The sequence below is a fragment of the Lingula anatina genome, chromosome 5 (assembly GCF_051362555.1).
Source record: "Lingula anatina isolate TDL-2025a chromosome 5, LinAna3.0, whole genome shotgun sequence".
Lineage (NCBI taxonomy): Eukaryota > Metazoa > Brachiopoda > Lingulata > Lingulida > Lingulidae > Lingula > Lingula anatina.
Window position 1 is genome coordinate 1,798,442 of NC_141771.1, and position 22,797 is coordinate 1,821,238.

General features: G+C 38.1%; 2 protein-coding genes across 5 annotated transcripts in view; both read left to right on the forward strand.

Moving 5' to 3' along the window:
• Positions 1–22,797, forward strand: part of LOC106168994 (medium-chain acyl-CoA ligase ACSF2, mitochondrial) — a 28,768-nt gene that overhangs the window by 5,356 nt on the left and 615 nt on the right. The window contains exons 4-18 of one of the 4 annotated variants that reach the window (XM_087013769.1): positions 247–300; positions 548–663; positions 1,256–1,309; positions 1,687–1,798; positions 2,002–2,097; positions 2,498–2,694; positions 3,311–3,408; positions 3,767–3,837; positions 4,379–4,486; positions 4,777–4,925; positions 5,422–5,569; positions 6,146–6,204; positions 7,025–7,082; positions 7,767–7,838; positions 8,170–8,767. In XM_087013769.1, coding sequence (XP_086869895.1) covers positions 247–300; positions 548–663; positions 1,256–1,309; positions 1,687–1,798; positions 2,002–2,097; positions 2,498–2,694; positions 3,311–3,408; positions 3,767–3,837; positions 4,379–4,486; positions 4,777–4,925; positions 5,422–5,569; positions 6,146–6,204; positions 7,025–7,082; positions 7,767–7,838; positions 8,170–8,253 — 1,476 coding nt within the window. In that variant the 3' untranslated portion in view covers positions 8,254–8,767. Of the gene's footprint in view, positions 1–246; positions 301–547; positions 664–1,255; positions 1,310–1,686; positions 1,799–2,001; positions 2,098–2,497; positions 2,695–3,310; positions 3,409–3,766; positions 3,838–4,378; positions 4,487–4,776; positions 4,926–5,421; positions 5,570–6,145; positions 6,205–7,024; positions 7,083–7,766; positions 7,839–8,169; positions 8,768–22,313; positions 22,386–22,797 lie in introns of those variants that run through there. The other 3 variants (XM_087013770.1, XM_087013772.1, XM_087013773.1) reach the window with 3 other exon arrangements.
• On the forward strand, positions 11,453–15,178 carry LOC147761453 (medium-chain acyl-CoA ligase ACSF2, mitochondrial-like). Its single transcript, XM_087013102.1, has 5 exons — positions 11,453–11,485; positions 11,628–11,811; positions 13,851–13,985; positions 14,614–14,729; positions 15,121–15,178. Exons 1-5 carry the CDS (start codon positions 11,457–11,459, stop codon positions 15,176–15,178), a joined length of 522 nt encoding a protein of 173 aa, XP_086869228.1. The 5' UTR covers positions 11,453–11,456.

Consider the following 22,797-nt stretch of genomic DNA (forward strand, 5'->3'; position numbering starts at 1 on the left):
AAGAAATTACAAAAGTATGACAGTTGTTTCTGTTCTCATGTTAAAGCTCCTCTGTCGATCCATTGGTTTCCATTGAAACAAAAATAGGGAAACAGTAGAGCCTGCAGGTCTTTAAAACAACAAATGAAATAGAACACGTGTGTCATACATTCATCTTATCACGTTAGATCTGCCGATGTGACCTTATGTTCCAAAATAATACACCAACGTTATACATCGATGCAAATTCATGTCTTTTCATTTTAGCCGGCGTATGCGTACCGACCACGTTCAAAATTCCTAGACATAGCTCTTAATCAAGTATGTATAGCGACAAAATTTGTTAAAACGTAAATTCCAATGAAAAGGTGTGTTATTCCAAAGCAATCGGTATTTTAAAGGTTTTGAAAATGTTTAAATTTTTTGTCAAAAACTGAGAATTTCTGATATGAATGATTCTGACACTATAGTCTGAGACAGTCAAAATTGTATTTTTGTTGAGTTAAAGTATAAAATTGGAAAAAAAGGCATTTGTCAAGGTACCCATGGCATCGATTCCTTTTTTCAGTTAAAGTCCAAAACACTGGTGATGATAGAGAATCAGGACGGAGAAAATGTCGCTGCTTTGAAGGAACTTATACCAGACTTGGAGACATTTGGTGGAAGAAACATACAGTCTGACAGGTAGAACCTGGGGTGTAGTCCTATCCCAGTTGTGACGGTTAAACTTAGCACCCTGCTGTTATAACATGGGATGTGGACATGGATTCTGATGACCCCACAATCTAACCACCACGCTTCTGTACTTCTGGTATTAAAGGAAACCAGATTGTCTCGATCTATATGGCGAGCTGATCGCTACGATAAGCAGTCTAGTTGCACCAAGTCAATGTGTCACATCTGATCCGAAAATTGCCTTATCTCGTGTCAAAGTAATTGCAAATCGGTGGCAAATAGGGAAACCCAAAGGGTGTACAGGTGCTCCTGGGCCTCTTCCTGAACTCTACTTGACCTCTTCCTGACCTCTGTCTGACCTTTTCTTGACCTCTTTCTGACCTCTGTCTGACCTCTGCCAGAAATCTGTCTGACCCCCTTTCAATAGCTGTATCCTTAGAGGCACAATTAGAAGCGCAATTGTAGACGCGACACATACTTGTAATATTGACTTACGGAGTTCTAAAGTTGCTTGCTAATTCAGTTTCTAATTACCATGTTTTGAACATCATCGGTACTTTTAAGTACTGTTAAGTATTCATCTCAAGTGTATTTATTTCAGGGTACCCCACCTTAAGAATATCATTATTCCAAATGTGTCGAAAGCAGCTTACGGGTGAGCGCCATCTTTATGTTTGTTTATCCTGCTGTTCAATTATAAACTTATATACGTGTAGTAGACACATTATAGGCATACTGAAAAAGTTTATAATTACTTATATCCCAGAGAAACAACCATGACAGATGTCAAGACAAAAGTACTAAAAAATTAATATATTTCTAGAAGATCTTTAAGACCGACCTTTTGATATAAATTTCAATAAAATAATTTAAGATAAATCTGTAGCTGTCTAGTTAAATAACTTACTAGTTAAATACTGTGTTCCTCGGCGTTTTGTTACATGGGCAGATTTATCTCATTTTGTGGACTGCTGATGTCTGACTTTTGATTAAAGAAATCTGTTATCGAAAATGGAAGTATAAATTTTTCAGCCTGTCCTTCGAAGATGTCACAAAGCTTGGTAAAGATATTTCAGAGGACGACATCCAAGCAGCCAGAGATGCTTTCACTGGAGATGATCCCATAAACACGGGACTCTCCTCGGTACGAAACGAACCGCTTTTAAATAAATTTTCTAAAACATGGTAGAGAATGAGTTTATCAAAAAAAAAAAAATAATAAAAAAAAAAAATTAAAATTCTTTCTCGCACGGAGATCATTGGAGTGGAAATGTTTACTTGATTAAACGTACTGCTGTCTGTGGAAAACATCACATTAACACCGTTAACCATCCTTTTTGATTCCAGGGCAGCACCGGCGTTCCTAAATGTTCCGTCAATAGTCATTTTAAGGCGGTCAACTTGCTCAAGTTTTCCTTACTACGATACGCTGACTATAAGAAGGTAATAAAGACCATTTTCAAATAAAGTTATTCCTGTATCGTGAAATCTTTAGAAAACTAGAAAAAAATGTAACCTTCTATCCTATATAGTTTCCTGTAGTATATATTACAGTAATTAACGCTTTTTATCAAACGATAGTACTTGACTTTGCTTTATACGACAAAATACAACCAGTTTTACAACGGAACTCCTCTGGTCATCTTGGTGAACAAATATTAATGGATGACCCAACAGAAATATTAGATCCAATTAGCTCTCAGATTTTGGAAATCCTCTTGTTTTCTGATAGACTTATAGTGTTCAGCAATCTACCTATTGATCTATAGGTTAATCTGTTGATTTATCTGTTGATCTATCTGTACTAGCTATTGATCTATTTATCTATCTATTGTGATACCAGCCGGTGGTAGTTGGAGTGGGCAATCCCGTTCACGACGAACTGGTAGCAGATTACGTCTACTGGGTCAGTGTGGAGAATGATAAAGACATCCAGCTTGTGATATTACCGTCCACACTGTGGGACGTAGAATTCCAGGGGGAGAACGAAGATGAGGGCTACCACATGGAGGATTTGTACAAATCTATACAAGAGTGCAGGTATGTTGTATTGGGTTACCCAGCAGACAAACGACATTGATTCACCGTTGAATCAACGTTAATTTTGGCGGATCAACGTTGAATCAACGTAGAATCAATGTCGTTTGCCTGATGGGTAGTCACTTTAAGCCCCTGTGACATTGGGCTTGTCACCTCTTGGAGAACCAATTTGAACCCGCTCTCACACATGTGTAATATGACAATCTGTAATAGTACATTAACACTGATAATGTACATGTACGAACGACTTTGATTTTGAAGGCGACTATCATATTTTGTCAAAACTCCAACTTTAAAGGAATCGGTAATGGGCTAACTTTGTTGTCCAAAGCGTCGCAAACCCAGTGTAACAGGGGTTTTGTTGTTTTGAACCGAGGTTAGAGACTTTCGAAGGTTTAAATTATTTGGGCAACATCCGGTTAAGTTAGACGTCACGGTTCACACGTACATGTATGGTGTATAATCTGGTTTTGAAATTTTCAATTTTTCAAGCCCAATGCAAAATTTGATTTTAGTTAAATATATCTCAGTGGAATTCACTCAAGAAGCACGAGCTTTTAATGTCAATGGTACTTCATTAAATTCATTCATTAAAACATAATCTCCATTTTTTCAGGATCACCCACCTGGAGCTGTACCCGACATTTCTGATGAAGGGTCTGGAGCTTGATGCCGAGATTGTCCAGAAATACGACACATCTTCTGTTAAACGAGGTACATTTCTTCTTTGAAAAATGTGTAATTATTTGATAAAACATTTAAGATTTACTAGAGGAAAAATAATAAATATAATGATAAAAATGATAAAATAAAAAAGCGTCCCTTGTAGTGGCTTATTATGAACATTAAAACCAGGGCTCACTTTAGATGCTGTGTTAATATATAACTGTACTCCTTCGGAACTGAAAATCATCTAAAAACAATCTTACAGACAATTCTTGCACCGGACTCTTGTTTTCAGTTTGTCCTAGGCCATGTTTACACGTATATCTTATCCCTTTTCTCCGGCACCTGCATGTACTATAGACCTGTTTGAATCAAGGATGTTTTTTTTTTTTTTTGGCGTCTTTAGGTATTCTCACGTCCACAGTGATCACGGAGAAACTGAGAGAGCAGTGCTCAAAGCTAATCCCAGAATTTGTGGTAAGGTTTTGCCTTTCAAAATCTTTATTTGAGCCATATAAGATATTCTAGGTGTTTCCATATTTAGGTTAGGGTCGTTCTTTGGTTGTTTCCTAAAGACTGTTATTAAGAATTTTCCAGTATCCTTTGATATAATACCAGTATGGCAACGTGTATCTTTAACCTTTAAAGGAAATATAGAATTACACGATTTCTTAAACTGGTCCTCGATGTAAAAGGAAACAATGCAAACACACAAACACACAACTTTCAGAAACATTCTATAAATTATTATGACCTTGAACACTATGAAACTACAGCTTGAATCATTTCATTTACATAGAGCAGAAGAGCACGGTGTTGTATATTTATTTTCCGACAAAAAAAAGCTTACAAAAAGTCGCACAACATGTTGCAAATGCGTTTTTTTTTGTACTGTGAATGGGAATACAGCACTGCCAAGGGAATATATTGCTTGTTCGTGAAAGTACATGTAGAAAGTGGATTGTTGGTTTTGAGCTGATGAACTTCATCACGTATAATTCACTCTTGGTGTTTTCAGGTCGCACTCGGCACTACAGAATACTGGAACGTCAGCGCCACCTATCCACTGGATGACGACTTTGACCGCCGGTACCGCGGTATAGGCTTTCCACCGCCACACACTGAGGTGTGTGTGTGTGTGTGTGTGTGTGTGTGTGAGTGAGAGAGAGAGAGAGAGAGAGAGGGAGACAGACAAAGGGAGTCAATCAAACAAACTTCATTATAACTATAGTTGTGTAAAATGATATTCCTTCTACCATTATATAGAGTTCAGTGACCCTGAAGATGACCATGAAGATTTTGCCTTAATAAAGTTATTTCCTGGGCGTTTATTAGAAAAAAACAATGTTACCAATATATCAAAAAATCTGTAGCCAAATTGGTTTCAATAAACTGGTCTATTTCTTCGTATTACAGGTGAAAATAGTTGATGCAAACAACAAGATCGTTCCTCCAGGCGTGGAAGGGGAAATATGTGTGCGAGGGGTGTTCATGTTCAGTACTTATTACGGTTCTGAAGACTTGTACAGGAAAGTGGTGTCCCAGTCTGGTTGGTACCACACTGGGTATGTTATGTGTTAAATGGGACAACGCGTTTGATGAGTTGAAACAGCACAATGGGTGAGTGTGATAGTTGTGACAACACACTTGGTGAGTGTGATAGTTGTGACAACACACTTGGTGAGTTTGATAGTTGTGACAACACACTGGGTGAGTGTGATAGTTGTGACAACACACTGGGTGAGTGTGATAATTGTGACAACACACTTGGTGAGCGTGATAGTTGTGACAACACATTGGTGAGTGTGATAATTGTGTCAACACATTGGGTGAGTGTGCTGGTTGTGACAACACACTGGGAGAGAGTGATATTTGTGACTTTGCAGTTTGAGGGTGTCAAAGTTGTGACATATCGTAGTGCTTAATGTAACTGCAACTAACACCCTAAATATGTTTTGAAATGTTTATATGAACTTTGATGAAAGAAATAAGACATGTTGGGCGTTTGCAAAACGTGTGCTTATCCCGATCCAATTAATCATTTTCTATTCCATACCCCAGAGACATTGGTACGATGAATGAATACGGGTTTATGTACTACACTGGACGGAAATTTCATGTACTCCATTTTTCTCGCTGGGGCGACAAGGTTTATCCTGCTGCCATAGAGATTGCAGCAGCAAAACATCCTAAAATCAGTCAGGCACAGGTGAGAGAGAGAAAGAGAGGCCTGTAGGGGAACTGTTGTGGGGAAGTCTGGAGCACGCCCTCTAAAACAACTTGACTAACTCCTTTTGGTATAAGCAACGTCATTAATACCCCTGTACAAAATTTTCCATTAATGATATGATATCAGTACTTACAACTGTATGACTCACGACATATATACATGTATTATAGAAATACACGCTTGATCGGAAGAGTCGAGTGGTCGTTTACGAACGTTTGTGTTCTGAAACAGGACATTTTATCATGAAACAGTGATAATCATAGCTATAATATAATTAAAGGAAAATAACAGCCCTGTTTCTGTTTCTGAAAATGCGCTCACGCACGTTTTATATCGCTTACTGTTGTATTTGTTATTGAAAAGTGCTCCCGACCATCACAAGGATGCTCATTATATCCATTGCCTCGGAAATCAATGACAAATATCGACAATAGGGCTCACTTTTCTGGGAACGGAACGCATATATTATTATTATAATCATTATAATTATTTTTATTATGATAAAGATGATGATGATGATGATGATGATAATGATGATCTTTTTGCTTGGTTAAGGCAGTTGGGTTTAGAAAACCGGGCGAAGATGACCTTGATACCATCATTCTATGTGTTATGTAAGTAACCGTATGAAGTGGATGTGCAATCTTTAAAATACGCGTACGTGTCTAGCTGCAAAATCTGCCAAAATGATTACTACATGTACATGCATATCTATACAAACCTCTCGCGAAAATGCCGTTGAATATAGCCCCATTCAGAATAGCGGTCTTACTAGTCCGAAGTTCAAATATGGCGACCTACCACAAAACTTGCCGTCTGATCCGCTAATAAGCACTGAATAGATATCCCGTGGGGAAGTATTCAAGTGGGTCCGCCATATTTGACCCTCAGACCAATTAGTCCCCTATTCTGAATGGGCCTATGACAAGAGCTCTTCAGCGACTCATTTGACTCGTGAATTTATGATATCATTTGGATATTTAAAGGTGCATTAGTAAGTTTAACATAATTTGACGGTTATCAACATAAAGTTATAGTTACTATACGAACTGTACAATTATTTTGCCGCAGTCCATAAAGCAACCTTACAATTTACGCTGAGTCATTCCACACTCACCGTCCTGGTATCATTATAAACAAGATTGACAGTGCTGTAGTGTTTAATAGGACAGACATATTTGGAGGAATGACATCGAATGTTCGCGTGATAGCGTGTGCATATATGTGCGTGCTAACGCGAGCGTGTGTGTGTGTTTGTGTGTGTTTTTGTGTGTGTGTGTGTGTGTGTGTGTGTGTGCGCGCGCGCATGGGTGCGCTCAAATGTGTAAAAAGAAGATGTAAAATGTAAGAAGATGAATGAATGTGTGCGTGGGTGCCTGTGTGAAAAAACATGCTTGATATATTTATAAAACGTTTTCTCTTATATTTCTCCAGACCTATCCAGGGCCAAAATATAACAGAAGGTGAGCTGCGATCTCATTGCCAGAGCGAGGTGAGTATGAGCCATTATGGTGGAAAATCCAGTGAGTTACGTAAAATACAATGAATTATGACCTCAGTAAGAGTAAAAAAGCTGGTGATTTTACGAGCACTTAAGAAACAAAAGGAGGCATGTCATTCAATTGTGCTGATTGCATTTAGCAAGAGTCCCCCACTGAGTTGAGTCTATCCATGCACGTAGATCGCTGGTGTCTTTATGACCTTTATGAGAAGGGGGTCTTAGTCGGTCCCTTTGTTGATTATACTTTAAGAATCTTTAAACATCTAACGCATGCCTCATAACACGTTCACATGAGGCCTATCTGGGACAGGTAGAACACCAGCCTTATGACGTCACCAAGAATTCAGATGCTTAACGTGGGATTGAACACTGTACGACACTGTATAATTTGTGGTGTTATCTGTCCATGTGGTGACGTCATTTAATTTCGGATCAAGTTAGGCTGGGTGTGAACACCCCATATTTGACGCCACACTCATGGTTCTTCTCTCCTGTTGTTTTTAACTGTTGGATTAAATGTGGCCGAACGTAATAAACAGATCGAACAGATCGAAGAATAGGGCCAAGTGAGAGGTAACGATCGCCATATGACGTCATTTAGTCTATATATGGTTTGTGTTCGTGCTTTCTGCTTACTATACTATGGATATAACAGCCCGTAATTCCTCATTTCAGCTGTTGGATCACATGTGGCCTGACCACTATGTCGTCATGGAGACGTTCCCCAGGGTGGGGATCAGGCAGAAGGTGAGGCCAGAGAATGATGTTTAAAAGAGGCTGTGAGTTTTAGTTATTTAAAAAAAGTGTGCGTGTTTGTGTGTGTCAACTCGTCAAGAGTTTTTTTTCTCACCTTATTAATGCATAAATAATAAATATGATTATTTACCCGTCATTTTGCTTGCCTAACGCCCATTTGCCACTTATATGTACATGTATATATATATATTTATGGTATTTGTGACCTTGGATGTTTTTTTCGTAAAGAATAAAGGGGCAATGGATCTGTTCACGTGAACTGTTATTATGTTATTATGTACGTCTTACATGTGTCAGAGTATCGATAATTCTGTCCCTTCAGGTATCCAAAGAAGAACTCCTGAAAAGTGCCAAGAATATCCTCCTGGATTCCGGTAAATTGAAGTTGAGTGAGATGAACCAGTGAAAACAGTGGCGACAAGACAGGCCTGGAATTGTTTCACATCCGGGACTTCTGACATTTGCGAGATTTCTCGCGAGACGAGATTGAAAGTTTCCAGTGACCAATATCGATTTGTGCTTATATAAACAGAAAAGAAAAAAGGGATAATAATAATAATAATAATAATAATAATAATAATAATAATAATAAACAACAACAACAACATTTATCGGGATAATGTTGATGTAATTGACGTTTCTGAAGTACAAATAACAGTTTTATATGGCGAAAGGCCTCGATGAATTTGCATAAAGGGGTAAAAATTCTTGATACATTGTGTTTGCTTTTAATTGATTAAAATGTCCAATGACATGACATCTTTCACCTTTTTCAAAATGAATTTTATAAGAATGGCAGGATCTTAAGAAAGAACTATCAGAACATGTGGCACTTATTTTGTTAAATGAACCAAAATGTGTACGTAAAAAAACGTAAATGAAATTCTTGCTGTGATTGTAAAGGTTTAAATGGTCTTTAGGTTTCTGTGTCTTTTAACGGGTTCATTATTGTGAAAGAAAAGAATGTTTCAATTTCATTTTGTTGAATATTTTGTTTGCTCGGGTATACCGTAATCACAGATTGTTATGTGTCATGGCTGCCGGGCTGTTGTCAACTCGATACAATTTATACACTGTCGCCATCTACTGTAATACTATTATACAGCATGTACTTATATACGCGTGATAATCTTCAAATCAACAGGCGGACTAACTCTGACCCCTTTGCCACTCCAACAATTGGAGAAAAGACAAACCTAAACAAACGGAACACTATTTTCTACACTAAGTCTACCACTTGCGAAACAATTAATACATGATATTAATGGAATTAATAACCAAAACCTTTCTGTAGGCCCTGTGTTATTTACAAAGTTGAAAATAAGGGTGCATATAAATAAGTCTGTTTTGTTGCATCACTGTACACTGTACACTTGATAAAGCATCTCAAACGAGATAGGATGAGCTTCTTGGGCCCCATTACCATAGAATAGGGGACTAACTTGTCAAAGGGTCAAATATGGCGACCCACTACAAATATATATATATATATATATATATATATATATATATATATATATATATATATATATATATATATATATAATAAACCACAGTTGGAGACATTTTTATCGCTTTGAAATTATAAGGTTAGAGAAACAAATGGAACAAAAATGCCGTCCAAAATAAGGTCAAAGACAAGGCGGTGACAGGCAGCCTACGTGGGACGTAATGACAGAGATAAGATCGGTTGGGTGTATGTTTATCTTTGTAACCCACATGTACAAAAATATCCTCCCAACTCACATGACACAGTCATGTGCGTAAAACGGACATTTTCCAAGACCTGGGGCTATCTGGCTTTCTAAAATCCAGTCATCTTAGGCTAAGGCCCATCAAACAAGTGAAAATATATATTTATTAACAGGTGATCATGAAAGGTGCACTCCATGGGTTTGAAAATCTCGCAAGTGTCTATTTTTGCCTTCCACGGTTTTTCGTAAAAACTTTATATAAACCTTAAAATCGATTAAACCCCTTAAACAATTTTTTTGGAGCGTACCTGATGTTAATACTTCTGTGGGAGCTTAAGAAGATGTTCGCTGGTTATAATGACTGGTCGGAAATTCTAAACTAAATCAACCTCTATAATATTTTAAAATTAAAATTAAAATTTAAGATCGAATTCAAGTGCAGAGAGGGATTGATATAAGATCCGTGAGTAAGAGAAAATTGGTTATTTTCCCGGCAAAATCCATTTGGAGGGAAGATCTCAAGGAGTTGCCCTTAAATAAAGGAATTTGTTTCACTTTGTCAGCCTACTAGCATCCTTACCCCAATTTCGGCAAGATATTTATTTAGGCTCATGTTGTTATTATATATTTGGTTCACATTCAACTATCTTTCGACTTCTTTTCGGCTGTATAATTTTGGCACATAACTCATTTGGCTTTTGTTTGTATATATATACATGCATAATAACATGAATATATTTTGGCTTGCATTATTTCGGCTTATGCTATTTTGGTTTTTATTTTCCATTCTTTTTTCTGGTTGCAATTGTTGGCCTCTTTGCAACCCCACAAATGAAAATATTTGCACTATTTGTTTTGATATTTATTTTTAAGAGATAACATTACGTAATTTTAACTAATTAACATTATTTAATGCTATATAATATCTAACACCATCCTTTTATAGACGGACTTTTCAATAAAAGTGGCCGATACCGGCCAAATTTCGTACACTATACATGTATATCTGTATTTGTCATTTACTTATCCTTTGGCTTGGGTTAATGTTTAGTTTAGTTTAAATTATTTCACTGTAACATATGCTTCCACTTGTGTGGATGGAAATGACAATATGAATACAATTTTGTGAATATGCTATTAATGAGGAGACATAAATACTGTTTGCATTAAAATTTATATGACATTACGTATGGGGTTTCAAAATTTTTTTTCGACCGTTATCAAGGGCTGCGGATAAGTATAAACCAGTGACTGTCAAGTCATTCTGGATAAAGACAAGGATCCACCAATCAGGAGTGAGAGGTCATATAGTAAACCGCAGTGGTAGACGTTTTTATCGCTTTAAAACCCAGGTTAGAGAAACAAATGGAATAAATGCCGTCCAAAATAAAGACAAGACAAAGCAGGGACAAGCAGCCTAAGTAGGACGTAATGACAGAGATAAGATCGGTTGGGTGTATGTTTATTTTTGTAACCCACATGTACAAAAATATCCTCCCAACTCACATGACACAGTCTCTCAGGGCTTGTGCGTAACACAGACATTTTCCAAGACCTGGGGCTATATGGCTTTCTAAAATCCAGTCATCTTAGGCTAAGGCCCATCAAACAAGTGAAATTATATATTTATTAACAGGTGATCGTGAAAGGTGCACTCCATGGGTTTGAAAATCTCGCAAGTGTTTATTTTTGCCTTCCACGGCTTTTCGTAAAAACCTTACATATATAAACTTATATATACTTATATAAACCAGTGACTGTCAAGTCATTCCGGATAAAGACAAGAATCCACCAATCAGGAGTGAGAGATCATAGATAACTTTTATTTATAAACTATATTTATTATATCGGTGTGTATAGAGTGTATTTGTGTCAGTGTCTATTCAGTACGTCTGTCTGGCATAGCGATAGAAGGATGTGGAAGTCAATCGTTGAAAACCCAGGGTATAGTATTTGTCCGTCTGTCTGTCTGTTTGTCTGTCTGTCTGTCTGTTGGTCTGTCTGTCGGTTGGTTCAATTGTTTATTTACTTAAGAATCGGTGTTTGCAGTATACTTCATATTATTCTTTTTCACCTCTGTATCCAGCGATGCCACGCCTCCAAACGAACCGTTAAAGAACAGTTACATCCACGGGGCCAGCAGCGAGCCTCTAGTGGGACGCACGGTGTGGGAATGCCTGCAGGAAGCGGCCAGGGAAAAGCCGGACAGGGTAGCCATCAGGTTGCCGCAGTTTAGCCAAGATCTCACCTATAAAATGATATGTGACAAGGTATGTTCGTGCATAGTGAAAAGACTGGTCCAGAACCGAGTTAGGTGGAAGGGGGATGTTAGCGATCTAGGAGTTAATTCATTTTTTTAAATTACCACCCTGGGTCAAGTTTGCGCATCCCGAGGGGGAAGTTGACACACATACTAAAATCCAAAAGAAGTATATATTTTTATTTTTTTGTGCATTTTACTCGATAAACTGAGTAACAGAAACAACGGAAAACTTGCGTCGTCCCTGCGGGGGTACAGTCATTAAATTTCGGCTCCATTGGGACGACACATGGGGAGGCGTGTGAGAGGCGGAGAGACTATCAAAAGATTAGGCGGTTTTTCTTTCATGTACGTCCACCATATTTAGTCCCTAGGATTTGTAAAGCCTAGCTCAACTCGTTGTGAATGCGATCTTACACGATAAGTAAAAAAATCTATCTCATCTACCTTTGGTTATTTTGACAGAGGTTTAGTAATTACATTAGAATGAAAGTGTTGTTTTCTCTAATCTCCATCAGAGTCACCGTTGTTACACACACACACACACACACGCACACACGCGCACGCACATTCACACACTCACAAACACAAACACACACACACACAAACGCACACACACGCGCACACACATACATACACACACACATTTACAAACACAAACACACACTCACAAACACACACAAACACATACATACATACATTCATACAAGCATACATATGAATATATATATATATATATATATATATATATATATATATATATATATATATATATATATATATATGTCTAAAGGTGGAACGGGGGACCACGAAAAGGGGCGGACTAGCCCATAACGTGACTTCTCCAATTGACAGAGGGAGGGTCAGATACATGTCACGTTAGAGGTAAGAGTGGAGTGCAGGTTTGCCCCGGGGTAGGACAAGCAGTGCACATGCACTGTTTATATATATTGTAGATTAAGTGTTGATCTTTTTGTATAAAAAATGTTTATATATTTAAATGTCTAACGAGCATTATATGCACTGAAAAGGTTTTTTCACTGATTATCTTTTCAAAGAAGCATGCAAACTTTGCACAGGGGCGATTATTGTTTTGGCAATATGACTTTGCGCAAAAGTTGGGGTTGAAGCCCATGTGTGCACCATCAGCAACACCTAGAATATAAATAAATATATACATGAAACAAAACCGCCAGTGGCCAGTGAACCTGATGAGATAGGAACGTACATGTATTATTTGTCGTACATGTATGCCCATCTATGTATGGCAGACGTTGTTTCTGAAGATGCGTTTTCAAGGAATACCAAGGCATGTCGTTGCATGTCTAAGATCAGTTGTTATAAGAAATACTACACAGAAAACTACACGGACAACGTATTCCAAGGATTAGGGCGCATACCCCATGAAACAATCGTTGTCCGTACAGCAAACCAACTCTGCGGGAACTCTCGTTAAATGCAACTGATAAGCACGGATCCTCAAGATTCTGGCGCTGAGTATATGAAACAGAAAAGCTGGTGAAATAATCTGTATTTAATTAGCGTGATTATCATCATTATTATATGCATTTAATTTTTGATTATTTGTTTAAATATTTAATTTATATATTTTTTTTTTCGCTGAGTGAATAAAGTTAATTTGAAAAGAGAAACAGAAAAGCTGGTGTTTATACGTCTTACGTTGGAAACGAGAGGACGTTTGCTAATCTGAACACCTAATCGAATTCAGCGAGAGTTAGATCCTTCTACGTAGAACGATAGTGTCATTGGGAATGAGCCCTTAGAGTAACTGATGAAATTATGTTCGTCTAAGGTTTTGAAAAAGAGTCGTTTTGCTACCATGAGAAGTATTACGCTGCCTAGCTGGTCTCTGAGTTTTTAATACACAATAGGTACTGACAGGTACTGAAATCATAATCAGAATGACTGCTACATGCATACCTATTGTAGACGACGCGTGTCACACAGTTGCAATTATGTAATAGTCAGAGCTAAATCACTGTGTTTACCCGGCAATAATAAAGCTTACCTGAACTGATTGGTTTTCAGAGCACAGAACTCGCCAAAGGACTGCTGGCACTAGGGATGAAGAAGGGAGATTTTCTCACCATTACAAGTGTTTCGGACGCTTCATATGTATACATGGTATATGCTGCAGCACAAATTGGCGTTGTCTTTAACGCGGTAATTACGTTATATTATCTCAAATTATATGTAATTTTAGCAGCAAAAACACAAAGCATAGAAAATAATATTCAAATGCATTTTCAAGGGAATTACAAAAGTTTGACAGTTGTTTCTGTTGTCATGTTAAAGCCCCTCTGGCGATCCATTGGTTTTCCATTGAAGCAAAAATAGGGAAACAGTAGAGCCTACAGGTCTTTAATACAACTAATGAAATAGAACACGTGTGTCATATATTCATCTTATCACGTTAGATCTGCCGATGTTACCTTATGTTCCAAAATAATACACCAACGTTATACATCGATGCAAATTCATGTCTTTTCATTTTAGCCGGCGTATGCGTACCGACCACGTTCAAAATTGCTAGACATAGCTCTTAATAAAGTATGTATTGCGACAAAATTTGTAAAAACGTAAATTTCAATGCAAAGGTGTGTTATTTCAAAGCAATCGATATTTTTAAGGTTTTGAATATGTTCACAAAAACTGACTATTTTTGCATTGACATGAAAGATTCTGACACTATCGTCTGAGACAGTCAAACTTGTATTTTTGTTGAGTAATGTATAAAATTCGAAAAAAAGGCATTTGTCATAGAACCCATGGCATCGATTCCTTATTTCAGTTAAAGTCAAAAACACTGGTGATAATAGAAAATGAGGCCGGAACAAATGTCGCTGCTTTGAAGGAACTTATACCAGACTTGGAGACATTTGGTGGAAGAAACATACAGTCTGAAAGGTAGGTATATCTGTTGGCAGACCCCTCCCCCCAGCAAACACGTCACATTCGGATCACGTGGCTAGCACGTTGCTACCACATTATACCGTCATAGCCACGGATTAACCACGTGTTTCCCACGTGACGTGTTTGCTGGGCCCCTCCCTCCTACAGTATCAATAAAGAATGGATACCATCCGAGATAGTATAAAACGAGGCTTAATTTTAGACAATATGTGGCGTCCTGGAAAACCAGAAATGTGTATGGATTTACCAATGGTAGGGCTAACTTGTCAGCTAGAGACGGTTTACTAAACCTGGATAAGCAGATCTTACTTCTCTCGCGGCACTAAACTTTTGATGACTATAATACTGTCTGATGACAATATATGTATTATCACATTTATTTCAGAGTACCCCACCTTAAGACTGTTGTAATTCCAAACCTGTCCAGTGCAGCATACGGGTGAGTGTTGTTGTCGTGTTGTTCTGGATTGTTTTCAGTTTAGATAACTGCACTGGTAGACTGAGGAACGGGATGTGTGTGTGTGTGTGTGTGTGTGTGTGTGTGGGTGTGGGTGTTGGAAAAGGGACCTTACCTATATATTAACCTCTGGTATCAGTCGCTCTTAAATTATAGTACGAAGGTGTAATTAATCGGGTTACTGGCTGTTTAACTTTCGTCCTATTTCAGCACATATTGCGACAACTAATTTCTAACCACAAAGAGCCAATTTAATCTCTACCGGCCGACTCCCACACCCACTTTTATGGAGTGAGACCGTCTCAGACGGGAAGAAATATATTCACTAAAGACCTCCGCCAAGGGAAACAATTACTGACAGGAAGAACAAAAACAAAAGTCCCTGTAGAATATTAGAAGACCCGCCTTGAGCTTCATAGATAACTTAGAACAAACCTCTAACGTTTCCGTAACTTGAAATTGCAAGGGGTTTCTCTAGTGTAGAGGTGTGTTTTAAGCTCAGGGTGTAGAAGATTCGGATTCAGTTGAAAACTTCACCACTTCTTTCCCTTCTGAATTACTGCCTGTATTGTAATTTACATCAATTTTCCCAAAATTTGTGACATACATGTATTTTGTCCACTAACAAACTGACAACGCCGTTGATAACATGCGGCAACCTCCTTGACGGAGGTACATGTACCAATGATGCGAAACCATCATTACACCCCCTATTGAGCTATTATGGTACTAAGCGTGACATTTCCAGGTTGTCTCTGGAAGACGTCACCAAACTTGGAGAAGTGGTATCAGAAGAGGAAATACAAGCAGCACGAGACGCATTCAGCGGGGATGATCCAATTAACACGGGTCTTTCCTCAGTGAGTATATTGCCACCCTTCAACTTTTCTTTATCTGAGGGCACGTTTTTAAATAACAGTATTCCATCTTTTTTGGTCGTTCGATTAAGTTTGTTTAAAGACGCCATTAATCCATGATGTGTTTGTTGGCAATACAATATCTTATCGCCAATTATCACTGAAAAGTTAGTGATAACTTAGATTTCACACTTACACCAGTTATGTAAAATGGTCAAATTGTTGGCTGTAAAGTTTACATTTGGCTTACGTACTTGGTTTTTGTCCGTACCAATATTTAAACACCAGCTTAAAACATTAATAAATGAAAACGACGCCGTGGTATTCATTGAGCATGTGACCGTAACACTGATGATTGTGACGGACATTCATAGCATCAAAAGGTATAACAACGGGTATTTATTATATCAGAGAACACTGTAAGGACCGTAAATAAAATCAAAGTCTTAATTTATCACCTTTAACTTGTTGTTGGTATAACAGGGTAGTACTGGTGTACCAAAATGTTCCATCAACAGTCAGTTTAAGGCCGTGAATACTACCAAGGTTACCATGCTGCGAAGTGGGAATTTTAACGAGGTAAATCTCATATATTTTTATTTATTTGTTTTTTTTTCAAATAAGAATAATTTCATCTTCATTGTTTGAGATTAGTAAGTGTTCTGCGTGGTTTATAGATTTTGCCCCCCTAAAAAAGGATTTTCCTAGGGCAAAGGGTGTGATTTTCCCATTCTAACCAATGATTAATGAAACCATCCCGACATTGAAAGCTAGACCAGGTTTTTTTAAGTTTACTTTTTGAAATAATTTCTTAAGAGATAGCGCCATCTATGAAGGTCCACGTGGCCTGATGGCAAGTACAGATTCCAGAATAATTGCGATAACCACTTTTTTAAGTGATAAAATGATATTTTTTATATTTCTGTGAGTTGTTTACCATGTATTTATTGTGAAATGTGAATCTCATACGAGCAGTTATTATCCCTTAAAATACTTGTGTCGTGTTTCTCCAGCCGGTGGTATTGGGCGTGGTCAATCCCGTCCACGATGAGTTGACGGTGGACTACGTTTACTGGGTAAGTGTGGAGTATGATAAAGACATCCAGCTGGTCATATTACCGTCCACACTGTGGGACGTAGATTTCCAGGGAGAGAACGAAGATGAGGGCTACCATTCGGAGGATTTATTCAAGAGCATTCATGAGTGCAAGTAGGTTTGATAGTGCAAGGTGTTACGTTATCAGTATCTTTCTTTCATCTATATATTTTCATATTTGTATTTATTTACTCTGTGAAGATTAAAGCGTTATTTTCATACAGTTAGGTAATGGTTACCATTATACTTGAACCTTATTGGAGGCACCTTTATTGAAAATATCACCTGTCACAAGACAATTCACCTGTCCGCTGTTGTTAAAGGATCACCAACCTCGACGTCTATCCCACATTCATGTTCAGGGCGTTGGAACTTGACGCTGGCATCGTGCAGAAATATGACATATCGTCTGCGAAACGAGGTGCGTTTGTATGAATTTAAGTCACCAGTGCAGACGAGTTTTTTACCTTGGTGTTAAAGCAAAGTGTACGAATGGCATGAAACATAAAAGAACATGAACAGAAGCTCGCAACTTACAAACGGTATAGAAAATTATGCTACAAGTTCCCGGTAAAATGCTGGCCATTTTTATAGGGTCTCGGTCGGGATATTGGAATTTGAGAATTCTTAAACACAATAGACCAGAACAAACACCCAAATGTATGAGTATGTTATATGTAAATGCATTAAACAGAAGTGTTTTGCGCTTTCAGTTACCCTCACATCCATGCTCATAACGAGGAAAATGCGGGAGGATTGTTCGAAACTATTTCCAGAAGTTGGGGTAAGTTTATCTCCTACTTGGTTTTGCACTTGAAAGACAATGGCCAGTTTCACAAAACTATAGAATGCTGAAACAGGTATTTAGATGGGACTGGGCACTATAGAATACTGGTACAATAGTTTAACCTCTCCGTTTTCAGGTAGTGCTGGGCACTATAGAATACTGGTACAATATTTTAACCTATCCGTTTTCAGGTAGTGCTGGGCACTATAGAATACTGGTACAATAGTTTAGCCTATCCGTTTTCAGGTAGTGCTGGGCACTATAGAATACTGGTACAATAGTTTAACCTATCCGTTTTCGGGTAGGGCTGGGCACTATAGAATTCTGGTACAATATTTTAACCTATCCGTTTTCAGGTAGTGCTGGGCACTATAGAATACTGGTACAATAGTTTAACCTATCCGTTTTCAGGTAGGGATGGGCAGCACAGAATCCTGGTACAATTTTTTAACGTACCCGAGGGATGACAATGACGACCATAGATACCGTAGCGTAGGATTTCCAATGGCTCATACTGAGGTAAATATACTGTTCGCTCATTTCTATGGAGCAGATATTTTGGAATCATTTTTTCACATTAATCATACACTGAATAATTTATATTCTCTTGTGTTACGTTATTCTACTTCTGTTATTATTCTATTATTTTATTTCAGGTGAAAATTGTTGATAAAAACAAGAAGATCGTGCCAATTGGCGTTGAAGGGGAAATATGCGTAAGGGGATTTTCGATGTTCAGTACATATTACGGTTGTGAAGACTTGTACAGGAAAGTGATGTCCCCGTCTGGTTGGTACTACACAGGGTATGTTAAATTTGACCGCATGGAAGGAAAATGTGTTAGTTGTTACAACACACTGGATGATTGTGATAGAACACACTGGATGATTTTGATAGTTGTGACAACACACTGGACGATTGTGATAGAACACACTGGATGATTGTGATAGTTATGACAACACACCAGATAATTGTGATAGTTGTGACAACACACTGGGAGAGTGTGATAGTTGTGACAACACACTGGGAGAGTGTGATAGTTGTGACAACACAATTGATGATTGTGATAGTTGTGATAACACACTGGGTGAGTGTCACAGTTGGGACCACACACTGAATGGTTGTGATAGTTGCGGCTGTGAATAAGAAGAAGTGTAAGTTTTGAAAATCTTGAATGACTTTTTCATCCTTTTTATTCGCGCCACGTAATATAACAAGTTGAACGCCTTAGGAAAACATTATGTTTATACCGCAATGTATTAATATTGTACCTCACATTATCTGAAGTGTAAAAATGATTTACATTTTAGGGACATTGGGTCTATGGATGAGTACGGGTTTACATACTTCAGTGGCAGAAAAGCCAATGTACTTTATATTAATCGCTACGGCGACAAGGTTTATCCTGCTGCTATAGAAGCTGCGGTAGAAAAACATCCCAAAGTTAGCCAGACACAGGTGAGAGAGAGAGAGAGAGAGAGAGAAAGAGAGAGTGAGAGAGAGTTAGTGTGAATGAATGTGTGTGCATTTGTGTGTGTCTATGCGTGTGTGCTTGTGTGTGTGTGTGTGTGTGTGTGTGTGTGTGTGTGTGAGAGAGAGAGAGAGAGAGAGACATTTTAACAGAAACCCACTTCATATTTCGTATTGCAGGCTGTCGGTTTTAAGGAGCCAGGGGTGGTGGACTGCGATACAATCGTCTTGTGTGTCATGTGAGTTGCCTTTATTTTATTTATACAGCATTGGTCAAAAAGGTTGTCCCACCCCTATTTCCATGTACTTTTATTTACAAATGATCACCTCACGGTTGTAAATTGTTATAAATATTGCTTTTATTACAGATACCGTCTCTAACATGATAAATGATTTAAAAAATACAAATTAGTGTTAAAAATATACACATTTTATACCATTCAGTAAATTTTATAACAGGTACCCCTAAAATCCACTGTTTCACTGTGACTTATACAGATGTAAAGAAATGTGTATTCAATTGAAAAGGCGCCATCAATGCCACCAAATTCACACACAATTAGCATTAGGGTGTGCTCGCCAAAGATCACGTGCCTAACAGCGTGTGCGTTTACCGCGTACTGCAATTATCTCCTGTAGACGGCGCGACAAGCCTTCAACACGGGTAACAATTCTGTTAAGTGGGATATTGTCCCATTCATCCTAAAGAGCGTGGTGGAATTGGTCAAGATTATTTGGGAATTGGTTCGCCTCTGCAATGCACATTCCGATTAATGCCACAGGTGCTTAGTAGGATTAATATCAGGTCTCAAAGACGGTTGTCCTATCATCAGAGCCCTGTGTTTCTGCAACAAATCGCTTGCCAGACGAGAGCTGTGAGCAAGTGCGTTGTCACAATGAAGCCAGTAGCATCCCTGAAGTCACCTCTTGCAAACTGAGTGAGATTTCCGTTGAGAATGTTACATTAAAATGCCCCTGTTACGTTTTGTTCCAAAAGAAACAATGTACTAATACCATGGGCTTGGAATGTTCTCTAAATACGGACTGATCTAACACCTTAGGCGACATTATCCTACACACACCCTTCCAAGAGGCATTTTTAACATGTCTGTGGACCCTCATTTGACCATCGATGGGATACAAGAAATAATTTGATTCTGCATCAAAACCGACTTCCTTCCAGTGATGGATGGCTAGGTTCAGGTGCCTGTGTGATCACTGAACGTAGCATTCTCAGCTGATATATCATTCCATCTTCAAGAACTTACTTTGGGGTTAACTCCAGGCTTCATCATGACTGCACACTTGCTCACACCTCTCGCCTGGCAAGTGTTTGCTGAAGAAACACAATGCTCCAAGGAGGCAACCACCATCTTTGAGCCCTGATATTTGATTTACTAATCAACTGTGACATGAATTGGAGTGTGTAATGCAAAGGAGAACCAACCCCATAAAAACGTGGACCTACTCCCCCAATTTGTGTCAGCAGATTGGGACAATATCCCACCAAACAGAATTGTTACCCGTGTTGAAGGCTTGTCGCGCCGCCTACAGGAGATTATAGCAGTACGCGGTAGACGCACACGCTGTTAGGCACGTGACCTTTAACAGGCACACCCTAATGCTAATTGTGTGTGAATTTGGTGACATTTGATGGCGTCTTTTCAATTTAATAGACATTTCTTTACATCTGTAGAAGTCACAGTGAAACAGTGGATTTGAGGGGGTACCTCTTATAAATTTTACTAAATGGTATAAAATATGTATATTTTCACCACTATTTTGTATTATTTTAACCATTACTCATGTTAGAGACGGTATCTGTCATAAAAAGCACTTTTTCTAACAATTCACAGCTGTGAGGTGATCATTTGTAAATAAAAGTACAGGGAAATTGGGGTGGGACAACCTTTTTGACCAATGTTGTATAATACTATAGTGCAGCTATTTCGCCAGTACTATTAATGAAGAACATATATCTTTTTGGGAGCCTAAAAGATTTATTCGTATATTCTTATTTTCCAATTACAATGTATTCTCTTTTATCCTATAGATCATCATTCCAATGTCATTATGTATTACAAAGTCTTTCTCCTACATTACCTTATTTGGTAATGTAATAATCCCTCATCTCTTACACAATGTCTATGATTATCCGTTTTTCCATAACTTTCCATCATTACGTCATCATGTAATCATTCTCTTATTAGGCAATGGTATGTTACTTGACCTTAGGTCGCAATTTCTATTAATACAGCTTTTTCATTGTATCATCCTGAAGGAATGATAACTGTACTCCCTTGTTCTTTTGTTATTATTGAACAACACATGCACTCTTTAACTCTCTTACTTACACTGTTTAACCTCTTAACAAATTCATATTGTATTAGTTATGAAAGGTACAATGTATTCATTACGATCGCAACTTTATATCTGTACTTTTTAATCATTTTTATTACGATAATACTAATGGGATCTATGCACAGTGTACGACTGTATGCTGACGTGTATGTATGGTAGTGTTCGTGTGTATGTAGGAAATTAACTGTGTTGCTCTGTTTTTTCCCAGGCCCACCAAAAACCAAGATATCACAGAGGACGAACTGAGAGCTCACTGTGAGAAAGAGGTAGGTGAATGTCCATCGTGTTAAGTACACATACAGTATGCAGTGCACTGTTTTCTGTTACTACTACATTGTAATGAAGAGAGCAGTTCTGAGACTAAGAAATGGTGGGGTTTTACGAAAGATGCCAAATGACCTATTAAAAAAATCAAAGAATAGATCCCAGTGAGAGGAAACGGTCGCCATATGACGTCATTTAGACTACATGTACATGTATATATGGTTTGTGTTCGGGCTTTCTGCTTACTGTACTATGGATATAACATCCCTCTAATTCCTCATTTCAGCTGTTGGATCACATGTGGCCGGACCACTATGTCGTCATGGAGACGTTCCCCAGGGTGGGGATCAGGCAAAAGGTGACTATGTTTTGACCTATTCTGTGTGTGTGTGTGTGTGTGTGTGTGTGTGTGTCTATGTCGTCATGGAGACGTTCCCCAGGGTGGGGATCAGGCAGAAGGTGAGGTCGGAGAAAGTTGTTTAAAAGTGGCTGTGAGTTTTAATTATTTGAAATAGTGAGCGTGTTTGTGTGTGTCATCTCGCCTAGAGGTTTTTCCACACCTTAATGCATGAATAAAATATATGATTATTTACCCGTCATTTTTCTTGACTAACGCCCATTTGCCACCCACTTATTTTAACTGAAGACTTTTTACACACACACACACACACACACACACACACACACACACACACACACTTGGATAGCTTTTCTTAAAGAACAAAGGGGCATTGGATCTGTTTACGTAAACTGTTAAATATGTTTTTAAA